This window comes from Peromyscus eremicus, chromosome 2 (assembly GCF_949786415.1).
Source record: "Peromyscus eremicus chromosome 2, PerEre_H2_v1, whole genome shotgun sequence".
Classification (NCBI taxonomy): Eukaryota; Metazoa; Chordata; class Mammalia; order Rodentia; family Cricetidae; genus Peromyscus; species Peromyscus eremicus.
This window is the reverse complement of record NC_081417.1, coordinates 152019541-152038002: the sequence shown is the minus strand read 5'-3', so window position 1 is coordinate 152038002 and position 18462 is coordinate 152019541. Positions and strand designations below refer to the sequence as shown.

The 18462-nt window shown below is 53.7% G+C and overlaps 1 protein-coding gene across 1 annotated transcript in view; it reads left to right on the top strand.

Moving 5' to 3' along the window:
• Positions 1–17279, top strand: part of Padi3 (peptidyl arginine deiminase 3) — a 24833-nt gene extending 7554 nt beyond the window's left edge. Inside the window, exons 2-16 of the mRNA XM_059256238.1 lie at positions 444–624; positions 2087–2159; positions 3242–3303; positions 4831–4948; positions 5649–5774; positions 7066–7244; positions 7622–7725; positions 7814–7925; positions 9516–9623; positions 9763–9914; positions 11092–11236; positions 11349–11451; positions 14012–14091; positions 14928–15053; positions 17046–17279. Of these exons, the coding sequence (XP_059112221.1) occupies positions 444–624; positions 2087–2159; positions 3242–3303; positions 4831–4948; positions 5649–5774; positions 7066–7244; positions 7622–7725; positions 7814–7925; positions 9516–9623; positions 9763–9914; positions 11092–11236; positions 11349–11451; positions 14012–14091; positions 14928–15053; positions 17046–17279 (1903 nt within the window). The remainder of the gene's footprint in view (positions 1–443; positions 625–2086; positions 2160–3241; positions 3304–4830; positions 4949–5648; positions 5775–7065; positions 7245–7621; positions 7726–7813; positions 7926–9515; positions 9624–9762; positions 9915–11091; positions 11237–11348; positions 11452–14011; positions 14092–14927; positions 15054–17045) is intronic.
• Positions 17280–18462: the final 1183 nt, after the last annotated feature.

The following is an 18462-nucleotide window of genomic DNA, read 5'->3' as shown; positions in this document are numbered from 1 at the left end:
ATACTCACAGAGATCCACCTGTCTCTGCCTCCCAAGTGCTGGGATTAAATAAAAGTGTGCACCACTGTGCCCAGTCCATGTCTATCTTTCTGACTCATCCATCTCTCTGAGTCTTCCTGCCGTGCATGTGTGCGTGTGCGTGTGTGTGCGCGTGCGTGCGTGCGTGCGTGCGTGCGTGCGTGTGTGTGTGTGTGTGTGTGTAAGTGTGTGCAGGATCACCAGCACCAAGTAAGCTGGATGAAAGTAAGATACTGGATCTCAGCACTTAGGCACAAGAGAGTGCATGAGTTTGTGGTTACCTGCTTGGGTTCTGCTTCCCAGAGCTTGCTGTGAGCTGCTTGGGTAGTTGGGGAAGGCTTCCTGGAGGAGGGTGTGAGGCTTGACTAGCTCACAGGTCTAAGTAAGCTCCGCTCACATTGCCCATGCTCCCCTGCTCTACTCAGGTCGGTTCCCGAGGGCACAGCCATGTTCGAGGTCTATGGAACACCCGGCGTGGACATCTACGTGTCCCCCAGCATTGAGAGGAGCCGAGAGCGAGCTGACACCAGGCGGTGGTGCTTCAATGAGGGACTGGAAATCATCGTGGTCATGAACTCCCCGAGCAATCACCTCAACGACAGTCATGTGAGCTCACCCCTGGTCCTGCATCCCATCTTTCTGTAGAGTGCCATAGCTCCATGGAGGAGCAGCTGGGTGTGAATCTCAATTCTGCAACTTACAAGTCCAGGCTATATGTCCTCAGACCTCCGTGTGTCAATCTGTAGGGTGGGGCCACTCCAGTCCTGCTCCCAGGGTGGGGTGGGGATGGATCCTGACGGAGCGTCTTCTCTGGCTTAACCAGCCCCCATGAGGGGAGGAGTTAGCGTAGTCCTGCTGTGTTGGGCCTCAGTTTCCCCATCTGTAAGGAAGGGCTTGGTTAGGGGGTTTCTGCTGCTCTGGATGGAGGAGAGGGCAGGGATGGGGAGGGAAACTGATGCCCAGGAGCTGCCAGTTCCCTGATGGGTCTCACCTCCCTCCCACCCACCTTCTTCTTGTCCCCATTTAAAAGATAGGAGAGATTTAAAACACAGAAGAAATGGGTGGCCTATGAGCTGGTGACTGGTGATATTTCTTTCAAGGACTGATGGGGACCAGGACCTATCATGAGGGAGACATTCTTGCATCAAGGGCAAGGTTTTGGGGAGCTAGCCCTTTAAGAAGCACTGACCATTACTAAGCCCTGAGTAGCTCCTATATCATGGGCTGACCCCCTCCCCTATGTGGGGCACCGAGTAACTGTCAGGGGGCCCACCCAGCCAGGGAACAGAAGAATTCCCGCACATCTGGCTCCCTCTCGTCTATTCTTCCCATCTCCCCTCTGAATCTGGCTTCTGCCCAAAGCTCAATGAACTCATTTCTCAGAGGGAGAAACTGAGGCTTCTCACCATGGCCACCTCCGTCCTCACCCTTAATGGTGGCTGGGAGCTGGGCCTGGGCCAGCTATGATGAACCCCCACATGCTCTGCCCCTTTAATCCACCTGTCTGTAACCCACCCTACGGGGTTGAAACCATTATTATCCCCCCACTTTATGGTTGAGGATTTGAGGCCCAGAGAAGGTCAGAAACCGTCTCAGGAGAGTCATGATGGGCAAGTGTGAGATCTGAGACCAGGCCACCCCACAGAGCCCATAGGCAGTGTGCTTCTGTGACCAGTGAGGGGCAAACACAGGCAGGTCAAAGCAGGGCTCTTGAGTTTTCTTACCTGCAAAATGAGAGCCCATGTAGGTCCCAACCTCAAAGGATCTTCAGCTCTGGTCAGAAAGGGTGGGGAAACTAAGGCAGCTCAGACAGGCATCGGTCCTTGGCCAAGAGATGCTGGACTCAAGTCCAGGTCCTTGTTGGTAGGACCAGAACCCGATCCCCATGGATCCAGGACAAATGGTGCCCACTTACAGATGTGCCCAGGGATAGGAATCAATGACTCTGAGGAGCTCAAAGAGGGGCTGGCGCAGGGACAGAGATGGCTGAGGGTCCTGTCCCTGCCCACCAGGTCCCATGGGACTCTCCATATGCTGTATAGGTGACACTGAGCATGTCTCTCTGCAGGTTCAGATAGCCTACCACTCCAGCCATGAGCAGTTGCCCCTGGCCTATGCTGTACTCTACCTCACCTGTGTGGGTAAGCTGGGCGGGGCTGAGGGTGTGGCCGGGAGCCCTGTGAGGACTGCAATGAACTGTTAGGAGCTGGCCATGCAGCTCTGCAGTAGAATACCCTCCCTGCCTTTGCAAGCAGAGTTTGGTCCCAGGGACACATGCACGCTAAGCGTAGTGCTTACAATGCTTAGGGGATCAGATGCAAGGATTGGGGGGGGGGTGGCGAGAGAGCTTGGGTAATTTTATTTTCCAATCACTGTGACAAGATGGTGGACTCTCACGAGCACTACATGGGTGGGAGGAGCCCTTCACAGAAGAACAGGTGTGGAGGGATTGCAGCCACAGAAAACCGATAGACTACATGCTTTGCTCCATGTGCTCGATTATAAACCATACAGAAGATGATCACAGAAGACAGTGTCAGGGTCACTAGGTGGGGTGGCTCTGCAAGCTGACCATGTCCCCACCCTGGATTCAGTGATTGCGGTGTCAAGTACTTGGTTTGTTAATTGCATTTAATGTGCACAGTTGGGTGCGTGAAGTGATTTTTGCTTTTGTTTTTGAGACAGGGCCTTACTATGTAACCCTGGCTGGCCTAGAACTAGCTATGTATGTAGATCAGGTTGGCCTGGAACTCACAGAGATCCACCTGCCTCTGCCTCCCAGTGGTGGGATTAAAGGCGTGCGCCATCACACCCGGCTTCCGTTTTATTTTTTAAGGTAGGGTTTCTCCATGAACCTGGAGCTCAATGATTCAGCCAGCCTGGCTAGCCAGCAAGACCCTAGGGTTCTCCTGTTTCCCCCTCCTATGGAGACTGTCCCCAGCCACCTGGGCTCGGTGCTACTGTGCCCCACACAGCAAAGGTTCTGGGGTTTCAGGACAAGTTACTTTCAAGGAAAGCTTCCTGCAGGGGCAACCTTTGGTCTATTCTTTGCTCCAACCCTCCTTCCTCCCCAAAGCCGCTCCCCTTGACCAAGGATGGGAAGTTCCAGGGCCCCAACCCCTGGGTGTCTCCTGGGGGATGGCACCCATCTACCTGGCCCCAGATGACTGAGATGGACACCATGGTCTATCATGGGGACTCACCTGCTGCTGCCTCCCAACAGACATCACCCTGGACTGTGACGTGAATTGTGAGGGCCGACATGACAGGAGCTTCGTGGATAAGGTGGGCTTCTGGTTGAGCCTTAGACGGGGGTGGCAGGTGTGGAGTTGCTGTGCTCCAGGTCAGAGCAGTGAGGCCATATGAGTGCCCCTACTTCCTCCCAGTTGACTCAAGGTTGAGGTAGCCTGATAAGTACCAGGCATGGCTGGAGTCATCAGCAAATGGGACCATAACATGGGTTCCCAGTCCTGAGCTATCCTTGATTGAGGAGAAGAAAGTTCTAAGTGTATAAAGTAGGGCAAGGGTTATGAAACTTAATAAATAAATAAAAGCTTTGTCAAGCATGCCTTTGGTCCTAGCACTCGGGGCAGAAGCAGGTGGATCTCTGAGTTCAAGGACAGCCTGGTCTACAGAGCGAGTTCCAGGACAGCCAGGGCTACACAGAGAAACATTATCCCCCAAAACAACTAACTAACTAACTAACTAACTAACTAACTAACTAACTAACTAACTAGATAGATTGCTGTGGGATGTATGGCAAATGTGTTGCTAATTAATCAATAAAACACTGATTGGCCGTTGGCTAGGCAGGAAGTATAGACGGGGCAAGGAGGAGAATAAAGCTGGGAAGTGGAAGGCTGAGTCAGAGAGACACTGCCAGCCGCCACGATGAGAAACAGCTTGTGAAGATGCCGGTAAGCCACGAGCCATGTGGCAAGGTATAGATTAAAGGAAATGGATTAATTTAAGCTATAAGAACAGTTAGCAAGAAGCCTGCCACGGCCATACAGTTTGAAAGCAACATAAGTCTCTGTGTTTACTTGGTTGGGTCTGAGAGGCTGTGGGACTGGCAGGTGAGAGAGATTTGCCCTGACTGTGGGCCAGGCAGGAAAACTTAAGCTACAATAGATAGATAAATAAATACATAAATACATAAATACATACATACATACATACATACATACATACATACATACATACATACATAAGAGCCAGATTGTAAATGCTTCAGGCCTTGTGGCCTATACTACTTTGAAACAGCCAGTTAATGTATAAACTGATCATGGAACTTTGTTCTGATAAAACTTTATTGATAAAAACAGGCACTGAGTGGATTTGTCCTACAGGTAGTAAATGTGAGGACCCAGATCTGGGCAGAAAGAGCAGTCTACTGAACAAGACACTATTAAAGGTCTTTGATGCGGTCTTGGTAGTGTTGATGCTTTGGGGGTTTAGATGAAGCCAAGGTGGCTGGAATGCCTGAGCTGGGTGGGGGAGGGATTCCATTAACCAGAACAGGACTTAAGCTGGAGGGATGAGAGAGGAGTCAAGAAGTTACCCATAAAGAAAGAGGGCCATGGCCAGAGGCGCAGCTCACAGCCAGCCCTGATGGACAGCCTTATGGACTGGACTTGACAGTGTAAGCACTAGGGTGCCGTTGATGTTTCTGGAGCAGGAGCTGCTTCAGTGGAAGTGGACGTCTCACAGGATAGGTGAAGGCTTAGGAGGCTGACCCGGAAGTACTGAGCAGGAGGCCTGTCCTGGGTCTGTCTGGAGCCCCTATGGCCAGCTGAGTTTTCTCATTGACAGAGGCAGTGGATGTGGGGGCCTGATGGGTATGGAGCCATCCTGCTGGTGAACTGTGATCGGGATGATGTGGGCTGTGATGCCCAAGATAATTGTGACCAACATGTGAGCTGCCTGCAAGGTGAGCGTGCTGTGGCAGCCCAGTCTCTGGGTACCCAGGGTCCCTCCTCAGTTATCCCACAGGGGTTCCTACCCACTGGGAGGGGCTCTGAAGGTGGGCAGGGGAGGGTCAGAGCTCACCATGAGATTCTTCAGAACCCAGCCCAGGCTGCCTCTCTGCAGACCCCAGTGCTTCCTGCAGGAGAGATGGGGCTGCTAGCATTGTTTGAGTACCTACTGTGTGCAAGGCCCTTCCCTCAGATCTTTCTTTACATCCAAGGGGGGGAGGGTCGCTACCCCAGTTTAGAGGGGAGAGGGCTGAGACTCACAAGTCAGGAGGGCCCCCCAAACTGCACACCCAGCCTGTGGACTGCCAGCCCCACATCCAGACCCCTTCCCACTGGATCTCTGTCTGTGTTGGAGTGAGGCCCTGCACTGTGCTCACAAGAGTTCCCTCTAAAGCGGGCACCCCCTGGAGATGGAAAGGGGCGTGGCTTGCCCAGTAAGATGCCCACGTGGCCTTCAACTCTGCTCTGGGCATATGAGGATATGTGGGCCCACAAAGAGGGCATGGAGTAGGGCAGTGTCACATGTGCACACATGCCTCTCTCGTTCACACCAGTGGATTCAAATATCTGCCCGAGCTGAGGCTGGGATCCCCAACCCCTGACACCCAGTGCCTGGGTGGAGCTGCTGTCAACCCCCTCTGTCTGGCTCCACAGATCTGGAAGACATGTCCATCATGGTCCTCCGGACCCAGGGACCTGAAGCCCTCTTTGATGACCACAAACTTATCCTCCACACCTCCAGCTGTGATGCGGAGCGGGCACGAGTCTTCCACGTCTGTGGTAAGTTTATACTGGGCACCCAACCGGGGAAGCCTCCTCTGTCTCCCTGCCGTGGGCAGATGTGCATCTCAGCTCGGGTTCTGGCGATGCCGTGGTATCAGAGTAATCAGAAGTATAGGCTGTTTGTTTGTTTGTTTGTTTATTTGGTGTGTGCCTCTGTGTGTGTATGTGTGTGTGTGTGTGTGTGTGTGTGTGTGTATGTGTGTGGTATGGAGCCCAGAGGACAACCTCGAGTATCATTCCTCAGGTACGGTCTTGTTTTGTTTCTAAGTCAGATTTCCTCACCAGGTTTTTAAACCTGAGTTTTGGGCACAGAACTTAGGTGCATTCTCATGCTTGCACATCAAGAACTTTATCAGGGGCTGGAGAGATGGCTCAGTGGTTAAGAGCACTGGCTGCTCTTCCAGAGGACCTGAGTTCAATTCCCAGCACCCACATGGCAGCTCACAACTGTCTGTAATTCCTGTGCCAGGGGATCTGACACCCTCACACAGACATGCACGTAGGTGAAACACCAATGTACATAAAATACAAATAAATTATATATAAAAAAGAACTTTATCAATTGAGCCATCATCTTTACAGCCTGTAGAATGGGCTTCTCTACAAGACCCCTGAAGTGGGTTTTTGTTTGTTTGGTTTTGGTTTTTAGAGACAAGATTTTTCTGTATAGCCCTCACTTTCCTGGGACTCACTCTGTAGACCAGGCTGGCATCGTTGAACTCAGAGATCCTCCTGGCTCTGCCTCCCAAGTGCTGGGATTAAAGGCGTGCACCACCGCCACCACCTGGTTGTGGAGCTGCTTAATGCAATTTGCATTCATATATTTTTAGATTTATTTTTATTTATGTACGTGGGGGAAGGGTATTGCACATGTGTGCAGGTGCTCATGGAGGCCAGGAGAGGGTATCAGAGCCCTTGGAGCTGAAGTTACAGGTGGTTATGAGCCTTCCAACATGGGCGCAGGGAATTGAGCCCCAAGTCCTCTGCAAGAGCAGCAAGCACTCTTGACCACTGAGCCATCTCTCCAGCCCCATCTGCATTTTCTTGTTGGAAAGATGGCGAGAGGCAGCATGCTGGGTTAGGGTAAACATCACTTGTCTCTTAGAAAAGAGAGCCCTTCTCCCCATGCCCATTGGGGCTGTGCCTCATTTCTCCTTCGCTGGGGGTGGGAGAGGAAGGCCTCCTTTGAAGGGCTGTTTGCCTTGCACCTGGGTGAGACTGCTCAACTCTCCTGAGATCTTCACATTCCCTGAGCAGCCAAGAGTCATGACCACTCCTCTTTTCATAGGTCCCGAGGATTCCTGTGAGGCCTATAGGTGTGTTCTGGGCCCAGACAGGGTGTCCTACGAGGTACCCCGCCTCAACGGCGATGAGGAGCGCTTCTTTGTAGAAGGCCTCTCCTTCCCTGATGCGGGCTTCCCAGGGCTCATCTCCTTCCACGTCACCCTGCTGGATGACTCCAATGAGGTAAGGGGAGCCCGGCAGAGGGTGAGACGAATGTGCTTGGCAGATGTAATTAAAGGCCTCACACTCCCCCACTACTCTACTACAGGGTCTCTTGTAGCCAACTTGATCTTAAACTCACTACATAACCAAAGATGACCTTGAACTTCTAACCCTCCTGTCTCTGCCTCCTGAGTGCTAGGATTTTAGGCTTGCACTGCCATGCCCCCTTTTATACAATGGTGGGATAGATCCCAGCACTCTTCCAGAAGAGCTACATCCATAGCCCAAACCAGGGGATTTTTTGAGAACCCTAGGGGAAGGGCTTCAGAGAACCAGAAGTCTTGTCCAACCATGGGACTCTTAAGTCCAACACTCTTTGTCTTGGCCCTCCTGTGAAGGACTTCTCCGAGACCCCAATCTTCACTGACACCGTGGTGTTCCGGGTGGCGCCCTGGATCATGACTCCCAGCACCCAACCGCCCCTGGAGGTGTACGTGTGCCGGTGAGTCTGGGTGGAGTCCTAGCCTTGGAGTCGGCTCCGTTCCTGGGCCCTGGCTCTGAGTTCCTCCTTCCTCCGGGACTGCTTACAGGGTGAGGAATAACATGTGTTTTGTGGAAGCTGTGGAGGAGCTGGCCAGGAAGGCAGGCTGCAAACTCACCGTCTGTCCTCAGGCGGAGAACCGCAATGACCGCTGGATCCAGGTAAGCAGCGTCACAGGCGGCCCCACTAGGATAGCATCCTGCAAGGAAATACCCAGGAGGACCCAGGGCTCCCTGACTCCGGAGTCCTCATTCCAAAATTTCTCTTACCTCTAGGTAAGGTGGCAGAAGCTACACACTCCCAGCCCACAGCTGGGCTGAGAGGCAGTTTGTCCCTCAAGGGAACATTAGGTAGCATCTGGAGACATTGTGGTTGTCACACAGGGTGGGGAAAGGGATTGGCCTAAAGGCCTAGAGTCCCATAATGTTGCTAAAACTTGATGCCAAGGTAAGTCCTACAAGGAACAATCTGGTCCAACGCGTCAACAGCACAGGACTGGAAAGCCCCACTGTGGTGAATGACTGTTTCAGAACCCCTAGAGTCCAGGATACAAAGGGGGTACCAGAGTGCCAGAGGGGACTGGAAGAAGCCTTACTGTTTCTGCTGGGGGAATGGATAGATGGGGGGGGGGGGGCTCCAAGGGGCGGGGCTTCTGGGGGAGAGTCCTGGGGGAGGATCTTCCAAGGAAAAGGCCAAGAGGGAGGGAGCAGGGAAGGGGCGGGCCTCTGTGTGAGCTAGACTAGATCCCACAGACTGGGAATGTGGGGAATATTCACTGCTGTTTCCCAGGCACTTCCCCCACAGGCCCTGCATAGCATCACTTCATCTTCTCTGGCCTCTTGCAATCACACCTGGGTGTTTGCTGATGAGCTCAAGCAATGAACACCCGGCCACTGTTCTGACAAAGGCTGGGACTTGGACTGCCAATCATCAGGTGGGATGGGATGGGGAGGTCCTGACAGAGGACCAGCAAAATGCCAAGGCCCAGAGGCAAGAGGCAGAAGATTGAAACTAATTTGCTTCCTGGGCCAGGGCAGTGGGACTGGGCTGAGGTGAAAAGCCTTGAACGCCAAGCTGTACAGGAGCTTCCAGTTCAGCTAGAGGTTAGGTGTAGTCCCGTGAGGGGATTCTGGGAAGAATCCTGAGGTGAGACAACTGGAGTTTAGGTTCTTGTCATAGGCAGGCTGTGTGCCCTTGGACAAACAGCTAGCCTTCTCTGTTCCTCTCTGCCTTCATGTATCATATGAGTGATAATATCTTCTGTGCATGAGTCATGGAGACTGATGGAGTTGGTGTTCACAAAGAGCTCAGGCGTGGCACACAGCAGGTCTCTAACTGGCTGTGCCGTTGTGGATTTTGGGCCATCGTTTTCTTAAGAGCTCTGAGGAGGGGGCATCCCTGTCTCAGGTCCCTCAGCAGGACTACCAGCCCTTCACAACCAAGTATGGAAGCCATAGGAGTGGGTACATGCTCAATGGGTGGCCTGTGTGTAGAACTCAGGCCGTGCTGTGTCTCTCTCTGTACCCACCCTGCCCTGCCCCAGCACAGGCACACCCCAAGGTCTGTGTCTCCTTTATTCTTATGTGACTCTCACAGGTAACCAAGCCCCCACCCCCTTCTCTTTGCTGGCTCCCCCACCTCAAAGGGAAGAGAATGACCCACACCTAGGCTGCCCTCCCAAGAGCTCAGTGACCAGCACTTGGGGGCGCTGCTGGACTGTCCACAGCCATGGTCTCTCTCCCCGTCTGCAGGATGAGATGGAGCTGGGCTACGCGCAGGCGCCACACAAGACCTTGCCCGTGGTCTTTGATTCCCCCAGGAATGGGGAACTACAGGGTTTTCCTTACAAAAGGATCCTGGTGAGTGGGGGCGGGGCGCAGTGCAGCTTAGGGACTGAGATGACACATCCCCAGGGACACCCACGTATACAGGGAGTAGCACAGGAGTTCAGTCTCTTCCTAGTACTTTGCCCCTGCCTGACTCAGTTTCCCCTACCAGGGTCTAGATTTCGGCTATGTGACTCGGGAACCGCGAGACAATTCTGTGAGTGGCCTGGACTCCTTTGGCAACCTGGAGGTCAGCCCACCGGTGGTGGCCAATGGGAAGGAGTACCCCTTGGGGAGGATCCTCATTGGGGGCAACCTGCCTGGGTGAGAGGCCCTGAGTGGTAATGGTGGTGGTGGGAATGGAGAGCAGGGAGGGGGCGGGGGGCTACTCTCTAGACTGCCTGTGCTTACCCTGGGAAGTCAGACAGTACCTGCCAAGCAGGCCAGAGTGAGCAGGGACCGAAGATGTCGTTAAGTCCAACCCTTTCCTTTTATAAGGGGGCCCAGAGAGGCTGAGTCACACACACAGTACATTCTAGCTAGACTGAGCTCCTCTGATTGTGAAATAAACATACAGTACATATAAGGTAGCAGCTGAGAGCAGAGAGAAAAACAGCGTTTCAGTCAAACCTTGTTCATACTATGGTGGAAATGACTAATGTCGGATCTTTTTCTAAGAGCAGGAGAGGAAATAAGGAAAATGTGAGTTAAGATGGCAGTAGCCTTAATGTACACACACACACACACACACACACACACACACACACACACACACACGGCATTCTACATGTTACACAGGTTGATGATGGAAAAGGACAATAATATTTACAGTCAGCCAAGCAAAGCCACCAGAACAGATGAGATCAAGTAATAGATGAGTCCAGGGTCAAGCTAGAGAGAAGACGTTGAGGCCGTGCTGTGGGTATTTTTCCAGAAGGCAGAAGGAAAGTTGTAAACGCATGAACAGAAAGATCAGGGCTGTGAGATCCGCTGGGGCGACCTTGTTGACCTCTCCCGCTGACATCTGGGAAACTGAGGCTGCAAGAGCAATGTAAACTAACTCTGGGAAGAGCTACTCAGCTATGGGCGACCCAAGACAAGGGTGGGGGTGGGGTGGTTCCATGGAGAACATGGTTCTGAGGACTCGCCTGTGCGGTGCATCATTCTCACCGTGACTAGCTTGTGCGAAGTGGGTTCGTCGGAACACACCCTGAGTGGAATATTAAAATACACTTACTATCTTTCCTGTTTATAAAGTAATATGTTGCTTTGAGATTAAAGTCTTGCTATGTAGCTCAGGCTGGCCTGGAACTCACTATAAATCCTGGGCTAGCCTTGAACTTCCACTCTGCTGCCTCAACTTCCCAATGCTGGAATGCTAGGTGTGTGCCCCTATGCCTGGGAGCCTTTGGAGTCAGATTCTGGAAGAGCAGCCGTCTGGCCATTCCATTTCTCCTAGAGAGTATGTTAAGTCTGGTGTCTTCTCCTGACCCCGGCCCAGGTCGAGAGGCCGCAGAGTCACCCGGGTGGTACGAGACTTCCTCCATGCCCAGAAGGTGCAGCCCCTGGTGGAGCTTTTCGTGGACTGGCTTGCTGTGGGCCACGTGGATGAGTTTCTGAGCTTCGTGCCCGCACCAGACAGGAAGGTGAGGACTTGTGGGCGTGTCTTGGCGGCCTTGAGAGTTTGGAAGTGGGGCTGAGTGGGGCTGGTGGACACATAAGGCCGTGAGTTCAGCTGAGACTGCTCTCTCCACACAGGGCTTCCGGCTCCTCCTGGCCAGCCCCGCTGCCTGCTTCAGGCTGTTCCAGGAAAAACAGAAGTGGGGTCACGGCAGGTCCCTCCTTTTTGAGGGGGTCATTGGTGAGTAAAGATGCCAAGTCCCCCCAAAGAAGCATATTATCTCTCTCCTGAATTGAGCACCCCATGACTTTAGAAAGGAATGAGCATTTTAAAGCCAAGTGGTACCTTCAAAATTCAGGACTGCTTCTTCCTGAAATGGCACACCCTGTGTCACGGGTGACCACTGCCTGTGGTGGGGGCAGGGCTAAGGCGGGTGCAGGGCAGAGGGCATGGAGAAGAAGGTGTGCCCAGGGATGTCCCATCATGCCTCCGCTCCGAAGGTCCCAGGGCCCAGGTTTAGTGTTCTTTGGTTGCTGGTTTACAGTTCAGATGATTTTTTTAAGTGATGTCTAACAGGTCTACAAAGCTGCTAGGGACCGAGAACCTCCATCAGTAGCTTTCTGTCTCTCTTGGAGGGGCCCTCTGCCACCCTCTCTGCCACCCTGAAGCTGCCATCTGAAGCTGCGGCTCCCATGCCTTCTACCCCTGGTTATCATAGGATGTAGTTGCGCCCCCGCCTGCGACAGGGCCTGGGTTTGGGGAGGACCCCACAGCCTGGTATCTACTGCCTCTGCCCTTAGGGGCAGCTGAAGGGCAACTTGGTGGGAGGAGCCTCTTGCCAGTACATCTTTGCCAGGAGGCTGTGGCACTCTGGCCACCTCCAGTGGTGGCTGCTTGAGGTGGGGAGCCTGTAGAAAGGAAGGTGCCGGGCTCTGTGAGTCACCCCATGTCAGCAGAGTCTGTCTCTCACGCAGACACATCAGAGCCAGGCCTTGGGGTTGGGAGGGCCACACTGCCCCCATGGATACCCCGTCAAATAACGACGTTTGAACATTGCGATGAGTCAAGAGAGACTGTGGGAGAAGTATCTTCTATTTACGTGTGTTTAGCGAGGCTTTTCCCACCATGTTTGAATGAGGAGCCTGTGCTCTTATGATTCAGTGGAACAGTTTGGGCAGAGCTGGCTGGATTGTAGCCAGGCATGGTGCAGGCCTGTAGCCCCAGCACTCAGGATGGGGTCAGGATAAGTACAGCCATGAGGCTAGCCTGTGCTACAGAGTGAGAGCCTGGCTCAAAAAAAAAAAAACTAAAATAAAATAAAGCCCTTCTGGACACCAAAGTCCTAGATTTTCTTGGCCACATGGGAGGTAGAGAACATCCTGGCCCGAACCTGCTTCCAAGTCCCCCGCTCGGCTTGTTCGGTCTCCCTGCTCCAAGGATAGCACTGGGGCCCAGGAAATAAAACAGCGAGTCTGTTCCCTGAGCTATTGCTCCAAAGAGACCTTAGTGAGGTTTCTTTGAAGCCAAAACAAAAACAACCTTAAAGGTAGGGACAGGGAGGAGTGGTTCTCCATCATTCCCTGGGGACTGTTTTTACAGTGAGCAATAGGTGAGCCAGAGTTAGTCCGACCTGCCCAGCTGGGAAGGGCAGTAGAGGGGCTTGCCAGTGTCAGCCATATGCAGCAGCCACATCCCCCAGACACACCAGGCTGTTGTGGCTTATTAAGAGCCTAGAAGTGTCAGGTCCCAGGGTTGAGGTATCACAGTCACTATCCTGATGACCCTGACAGGCCCCTGGTAGGAGCCGGGGGGGGGGGGGGGGTGCGGGGTGGTGGTGGTGAGGGGAATCTGCTTTTAGTTGAGGCTCAGAGGGAGAAGGTACTGGCCCCAGCACCTCACAAAGGATGCCACAGAGCTGGCCTGTAATGAGGCTGTCTGCCTCCAGGTGGGGACATGGGACCCACAGCTGTGTGTGTAGGTCAAAGGAGCCCTCTTCTGCCCCTCCTAGCCCTCGGATGCACATGGCTCACACCCTTAGTTTTCTCAGATTAAAGGAGGGTCTGGAAGCCCTTTGTGAGCCCCGGCTCCCAGGGCTCCCCAATCCCTTGCTGTATGACCGTGAGTCACCTGAGCACTTGGAGCCTCAGTCCCCTCGTCTGTCCAGGTGGTGGTAATGATGCACCCCTAGCAGATACAGGGGAATGAGGCACTGGCCTCGGAGGAGCCTTCTTTCGGCCTCATGGTCAGGGTTTGGTTAGCTGGCAGCAGGGAGGCCTGCAAACTCCGCTCCCCTGGCCAGCCTTGTCTCCATGGCCTCCACTGGGCAGGCCGGAAAGCCAGGCCTGAAGTCGCTCCTAAAAAGCAAGGCAAAGCCTGTTGGTATTGGACTCCTAGGACCTCCTGGGACGGGCTGGTTCACTACCTAGAGAACCCATAAACCCCAGCCCTGGGGTGAGGGACGTCAACACACCCAGCTTCTCCCCAGGAACTGGAGAAAGAGGAATCACTACAGGTGCCCGGGGCAACTGCTAACTCCAATTAGTCACCTCCAGTGAACTCAAATAAAAGTCCGCAGGTCATTGCACCCTGGCAGCCAGACTCCTCCGATCCCTCTTCTTCCTCCAGATGTGCCATTGGCCAGGCCGAGCTCCCATAGATGCTGCCCACCCCCTGCCCAGGAGAGGCTAGGAGCCACTGACTCAGCCAGACCAGCAGCTGTGAACTCGGCCTCTGGTCTCCAGAGCGGGAAGCCCTCACAGCCTTGTGCTAGCACCCCCAGGCCTCTCTGTCTCTTTCACAGGTGACAGGCGGGTCAAGACCATCTCCATCAATCAGGTCCTTTCCAACCAGAACCTCATCAACTTTAATAAGTTTGCACAGGTACACAGGCCATGGGGCTGTGGGTGGGACGTGGGTGTGGATGGGGCTGGGGTCAGGGCTGGGGTCAGGGCCAGGGCATGAATCTGGGACCCACAGTTCACCAAAGGTCAGTCGGGTTGAAACAGGCCCAGACCCTCCTTCAACCTGGGGGAAGGGTGTGAGCCCTGTGCATCTGAGAAATACAGGCAATGCCATGAGCACCCAGGGCTGTAAGCAATGAGATAGATATAACCCAACCCCAACCCCAGGAAAGATGTTGGTGTCTATAGCAAGGGTATGGCCCATTAAGTCCCTGAAGGTGGGACTGTGTGAAGACACAGACAGGAGAAGGAGGGGATACATCAGTGGGCAAAGGCACCGCAGCCCACCAGGCCAGGGGCAGCCCTCAAGGGGAGGCGATGAAGGTGGTGAGGAGGGGGCAGATGGGGACAGACTGAGATGGCACTGTTGGATGTGGAGTGAAAGGAGACATGGGAATAACAGCAAGCTTGTGGCACCAACAGCCCAGAGTAGGGTGGTCATATGCATAGAACTGAAGAACTTGGGGAAGTCAAAATTATGAATATACCTTTGGCCTGGGGGATCCGATGCCCTCTGCTGGCCTCGAGGGGTACTGCACACACACGCGCGCAATGATAACATAAATCTTAAACCATGTATTGAATGAGATCCCCTAAGTTGGGGGTCTTGGATGGAGTTTGCTCCAACAGATGGGCAGGACATGGGAGGGAGAGATCTAGGCAGGTGGGGTCTGTATAGTTGCTGGTGGACACTTGAGCCCCTTCCTCAGCCACACTGGCAAGGTCTCTCCAGTGTGGTCTCTTGCCCACCTGTAGAGCTGTATTGACTGGAACCGTGAGGTGCTGAAGAGGGAGCTGGGCCTGACTGACTGCGACATCATTGACATCCCACAGCTCTTCAAGACCGAGAGGAGGAAGGCCGTGGCTTTCTTCCCCGACTTGGTGAGTTCCTCACCTGGGCTTCCTCGGATGAGGCTCTGAATCTCAGTTCTGGGGGAAGACATTCGATTGCCTTCATGTGTGGAACTGCCGTGACCAGGGGGTGGTGGTGAGGAGAATCAGGGTCCCAGGATGCCCAGGCTGACATTGTGGCTTCCTGTGGCTGCCCATGGAGGAAGGGACCTCGTTCACATCTGTGACATGAAGAAAAGTTACATAGGATCATGTGTGCAGAACACATGACGCCACCCAGGAGCCGAGGGGTCAGCCCTGATTCTGCTGCCATGACCCCACACAGAACCAGATGTCCCTGTTCTCCATTGAGGGGACACTCTCCTCACCGCTCTGAGGGCGTGTCCCAGCCATCTACTCTGTAGGGTGAGGGGATAAGGGGTCAGATCACAGACATGACAAAGTGCAGCCAACCTGAGATAGGAGTGTAGATCCCAGAGAGCTTAGTGGAAGACGTGCTTTTAATGGAACTACGGCTTTGCCGCTGCTGTCTCTAAGCCGTGAGTGTCTATCTCAAACACCCAACACCAGGAGCTCCCTCAGGTGTCCTGACTGGGGGGTCTAAGGGAGGGTCATGGAGTGTGGCTGCCTTCTAACACAGGCCAGGGGGCCGCTGTTGCTGGTCACCAGCTGCTCTCTCCACCCGCCATCCTCAGAGCCTGTATCCACTAACCCTAACCCAGTCCTCCTTTGCTTCCCTCTCTGGCTTCTGGTCCTTGCTTGCAAAGCCTCCCTCCGCTCCCCTTCCTTCCTGTTTGCTTGGGGTGTCTTGTAATTAGTCCACACGTTCCCGGAAGCTTGTGCAAGGGTTGAGGTTCTCGTGTTGGCCTGAAGCAGAGGCCCACCCGAGCTGGCTCAGCCAGATAGAGATTTGACACAAGGACACTGTGACATCTGAGGGTGGCCTGGAGCTCTCTCATTTCTGTGTCCACATCTCTGCCTTGGTTTGTTCCCCTTCTCTGTCTCTCCCTCCTCCGCTGCTCTGCAGACAGATACGGATGTCTTTGTTACTTTTCTACTGTTGTGACAGAGCACCATGACCAAGGCCACGTATAGAAGGAAACATTTCATGGGAGCTTACAGTTTTAGAGAGTGAGTCCCTGACCTCCACGACGAGGGACGAGGCAGGAGGCAGACAGGCATGGCGTTGCAGCAGTAACTGAAAGCTTACATCCGATCCACAAGTGCAAGGCAGATAGCGTTAACTGGGAATGGTGTGGGCTTTTTGAAACCTCAAAACCCACCCCAGGGCCTGGAGAGGTGGCTCAGCAGTTAAGAGCACTGGCTGCTCTTCCAGAGGTCCTGAGTTCAATTCCCAGCAACCACATGATGGCTCACAACCATCTATAATGAGATCTGGCATCCTCTTCTGGCCTGCAGGCATACATGCACACAGAACACTATACATAATAAATAAATAAATCTTAAAAAACAAAAACAAAAACCCACCCCGAGTGACACACCTCCTCCATCAAGGCCATATTTCTTAATCCTTCCCAAACAGTTCCACCAGCTGGAGACCAAGCATTCATATATACGAGGCTATGGGGACCATTCTCATTCAAACCACCACCATGAACATGACCATGAGCTTCAGCACCTGTGTAGACAAAAACTGAGATGCTCCCCATGTCAATGCTTTCTGGAAGAGAGAATCTGATTAGCTCATCTTGGTCAGCTGTTTAACTTGGTCCAATCAGAGATGACCTAGGAGGTTGGCTTTCTGTTGCACAAACAGGGCAGCCACCACAGTCCACCAATGAGGAGGGCAGTGGCTGGGGACATCACAGGGCTGGGCTCTGCCAATCCTTCTGCAGGTGTCGGATTCACTGGCTCTCTCCAGGTACCACCACACAGGAATGAGAGAGCAGATATATTCAAGGCTGCTTGGAGATGATCCCAGATTCTCCTGGGGCTTCTGGGGTGGGAAGGTGATGTTGAAGTCCCACCTCTGATCTGATCTGGGTCCCCACTTTCTCACAGGTGAACATGCTGGTGCTAGGTAAGCACCTGGGCATCCCCAAGCCCTTCGGGCCCATCATCAATGGCCGCTGCTGCCTGGAGGAGAAGGTGCGCTCCCTGCTGGAGCCGCTGGGTCTGCACTGTACCTTCATCGATGACTTCACACCCTACCACATGCTGCACGGAGAAGTTCACTGCGGCACCAATGTGCGCCGGGAACCCTTTGCCTTCAAGTGGTGGCATATGACACCCTGAGCCACCGCCCATCCCCATTCTTCCCCTGGAATGGGGCATCCGCCCAGGAGATGGAGACTGAGACAGACCCCTGAGCAACAAGCACCGAGAGACGCCCAGTTTCTAGATGGAATGCCCAGGGTGACCCATTCCCCTCAGAAGCCTTTCTCTTCAAATGTCTGCACTCATCTGCAGCCCATTCAGTTCCCAGGCATGAATCCTCTTGGTGCCCCCCAAAGAAGGGCCTCGAGTTAATGGACTCTCATGTAGATCAACACGACCCATGGGGCACCCCTACATACCATCCCCCCACAGTCCAGAATTCCTCTGTGGGTGAATCCACTTGAGTGTCTAGAAGCATTGGTACATGGTCAGCAGCTTGGTCTGTGCTTCCTATGGTGGAAGGCTCCCAGGGTTTTGTTTTGGCCAACTGCCTCCTGTCCTTCAGGAGATGATTGTAAAGTCAGACGATTCCACACAAGACAAGAAAGATTCTACCCACCCCATACCCCAGGAAGCACGTAGGGGTTCATTTAGGTCAAAGTGTGACCATCATTCCCACTGCAAGCTCCTGGCCAGGACCTGCCTCTGTCCCACCCAGCCTGAGCTGCCACACAATGGGTGCCTCTAGATACTTTGGGAACGCCCGGTATCACGGTTAGCCTCACGCACTCCCATCATCCGACGTTTGAGAATCTGGTTGTCCAAATCCTCTCGGAGGTGAAGTGACTTGGAAAGCTGTGGAAGCTCAGGAAGACCGGATTCCGGGTGAAGAGTGTCTTTCCTGAGGCGCAGGATTGACTGTGGTTGCCCCACCTTCTCGAGGAGGATGGTCAACTGGCCTGGGGGTTCTTCAGGAGACGAGACCACTGGTTGGCCTAGCCCTGTGCTGTCTGCCAATATACCCATCCTGTAGGAGAGGCCCAGGGAGTCCCACCACGGGTGCCACCAAGGCAGAACTCAGTGGGACAGCTGAACCTCTCCACATACAGGGAGAGGGGAGGGGCTTGCTGTCTCAGGAAGTGTGTTCTGTGGGTCCCCGCAGGCCAATAAATCAGCAGAAGCACAAATGCCCTGGGTCTAACCTGGCTTTTCTTTGGTGATTAAATTGAGGGGTTCCGGGCTGGAGAGATGGCTCAGCGGTTAAGAGCACCGGCTGTTCTTCCAGAGGTCATGAGTTCGATTCCCAGCAACCACATGGTGG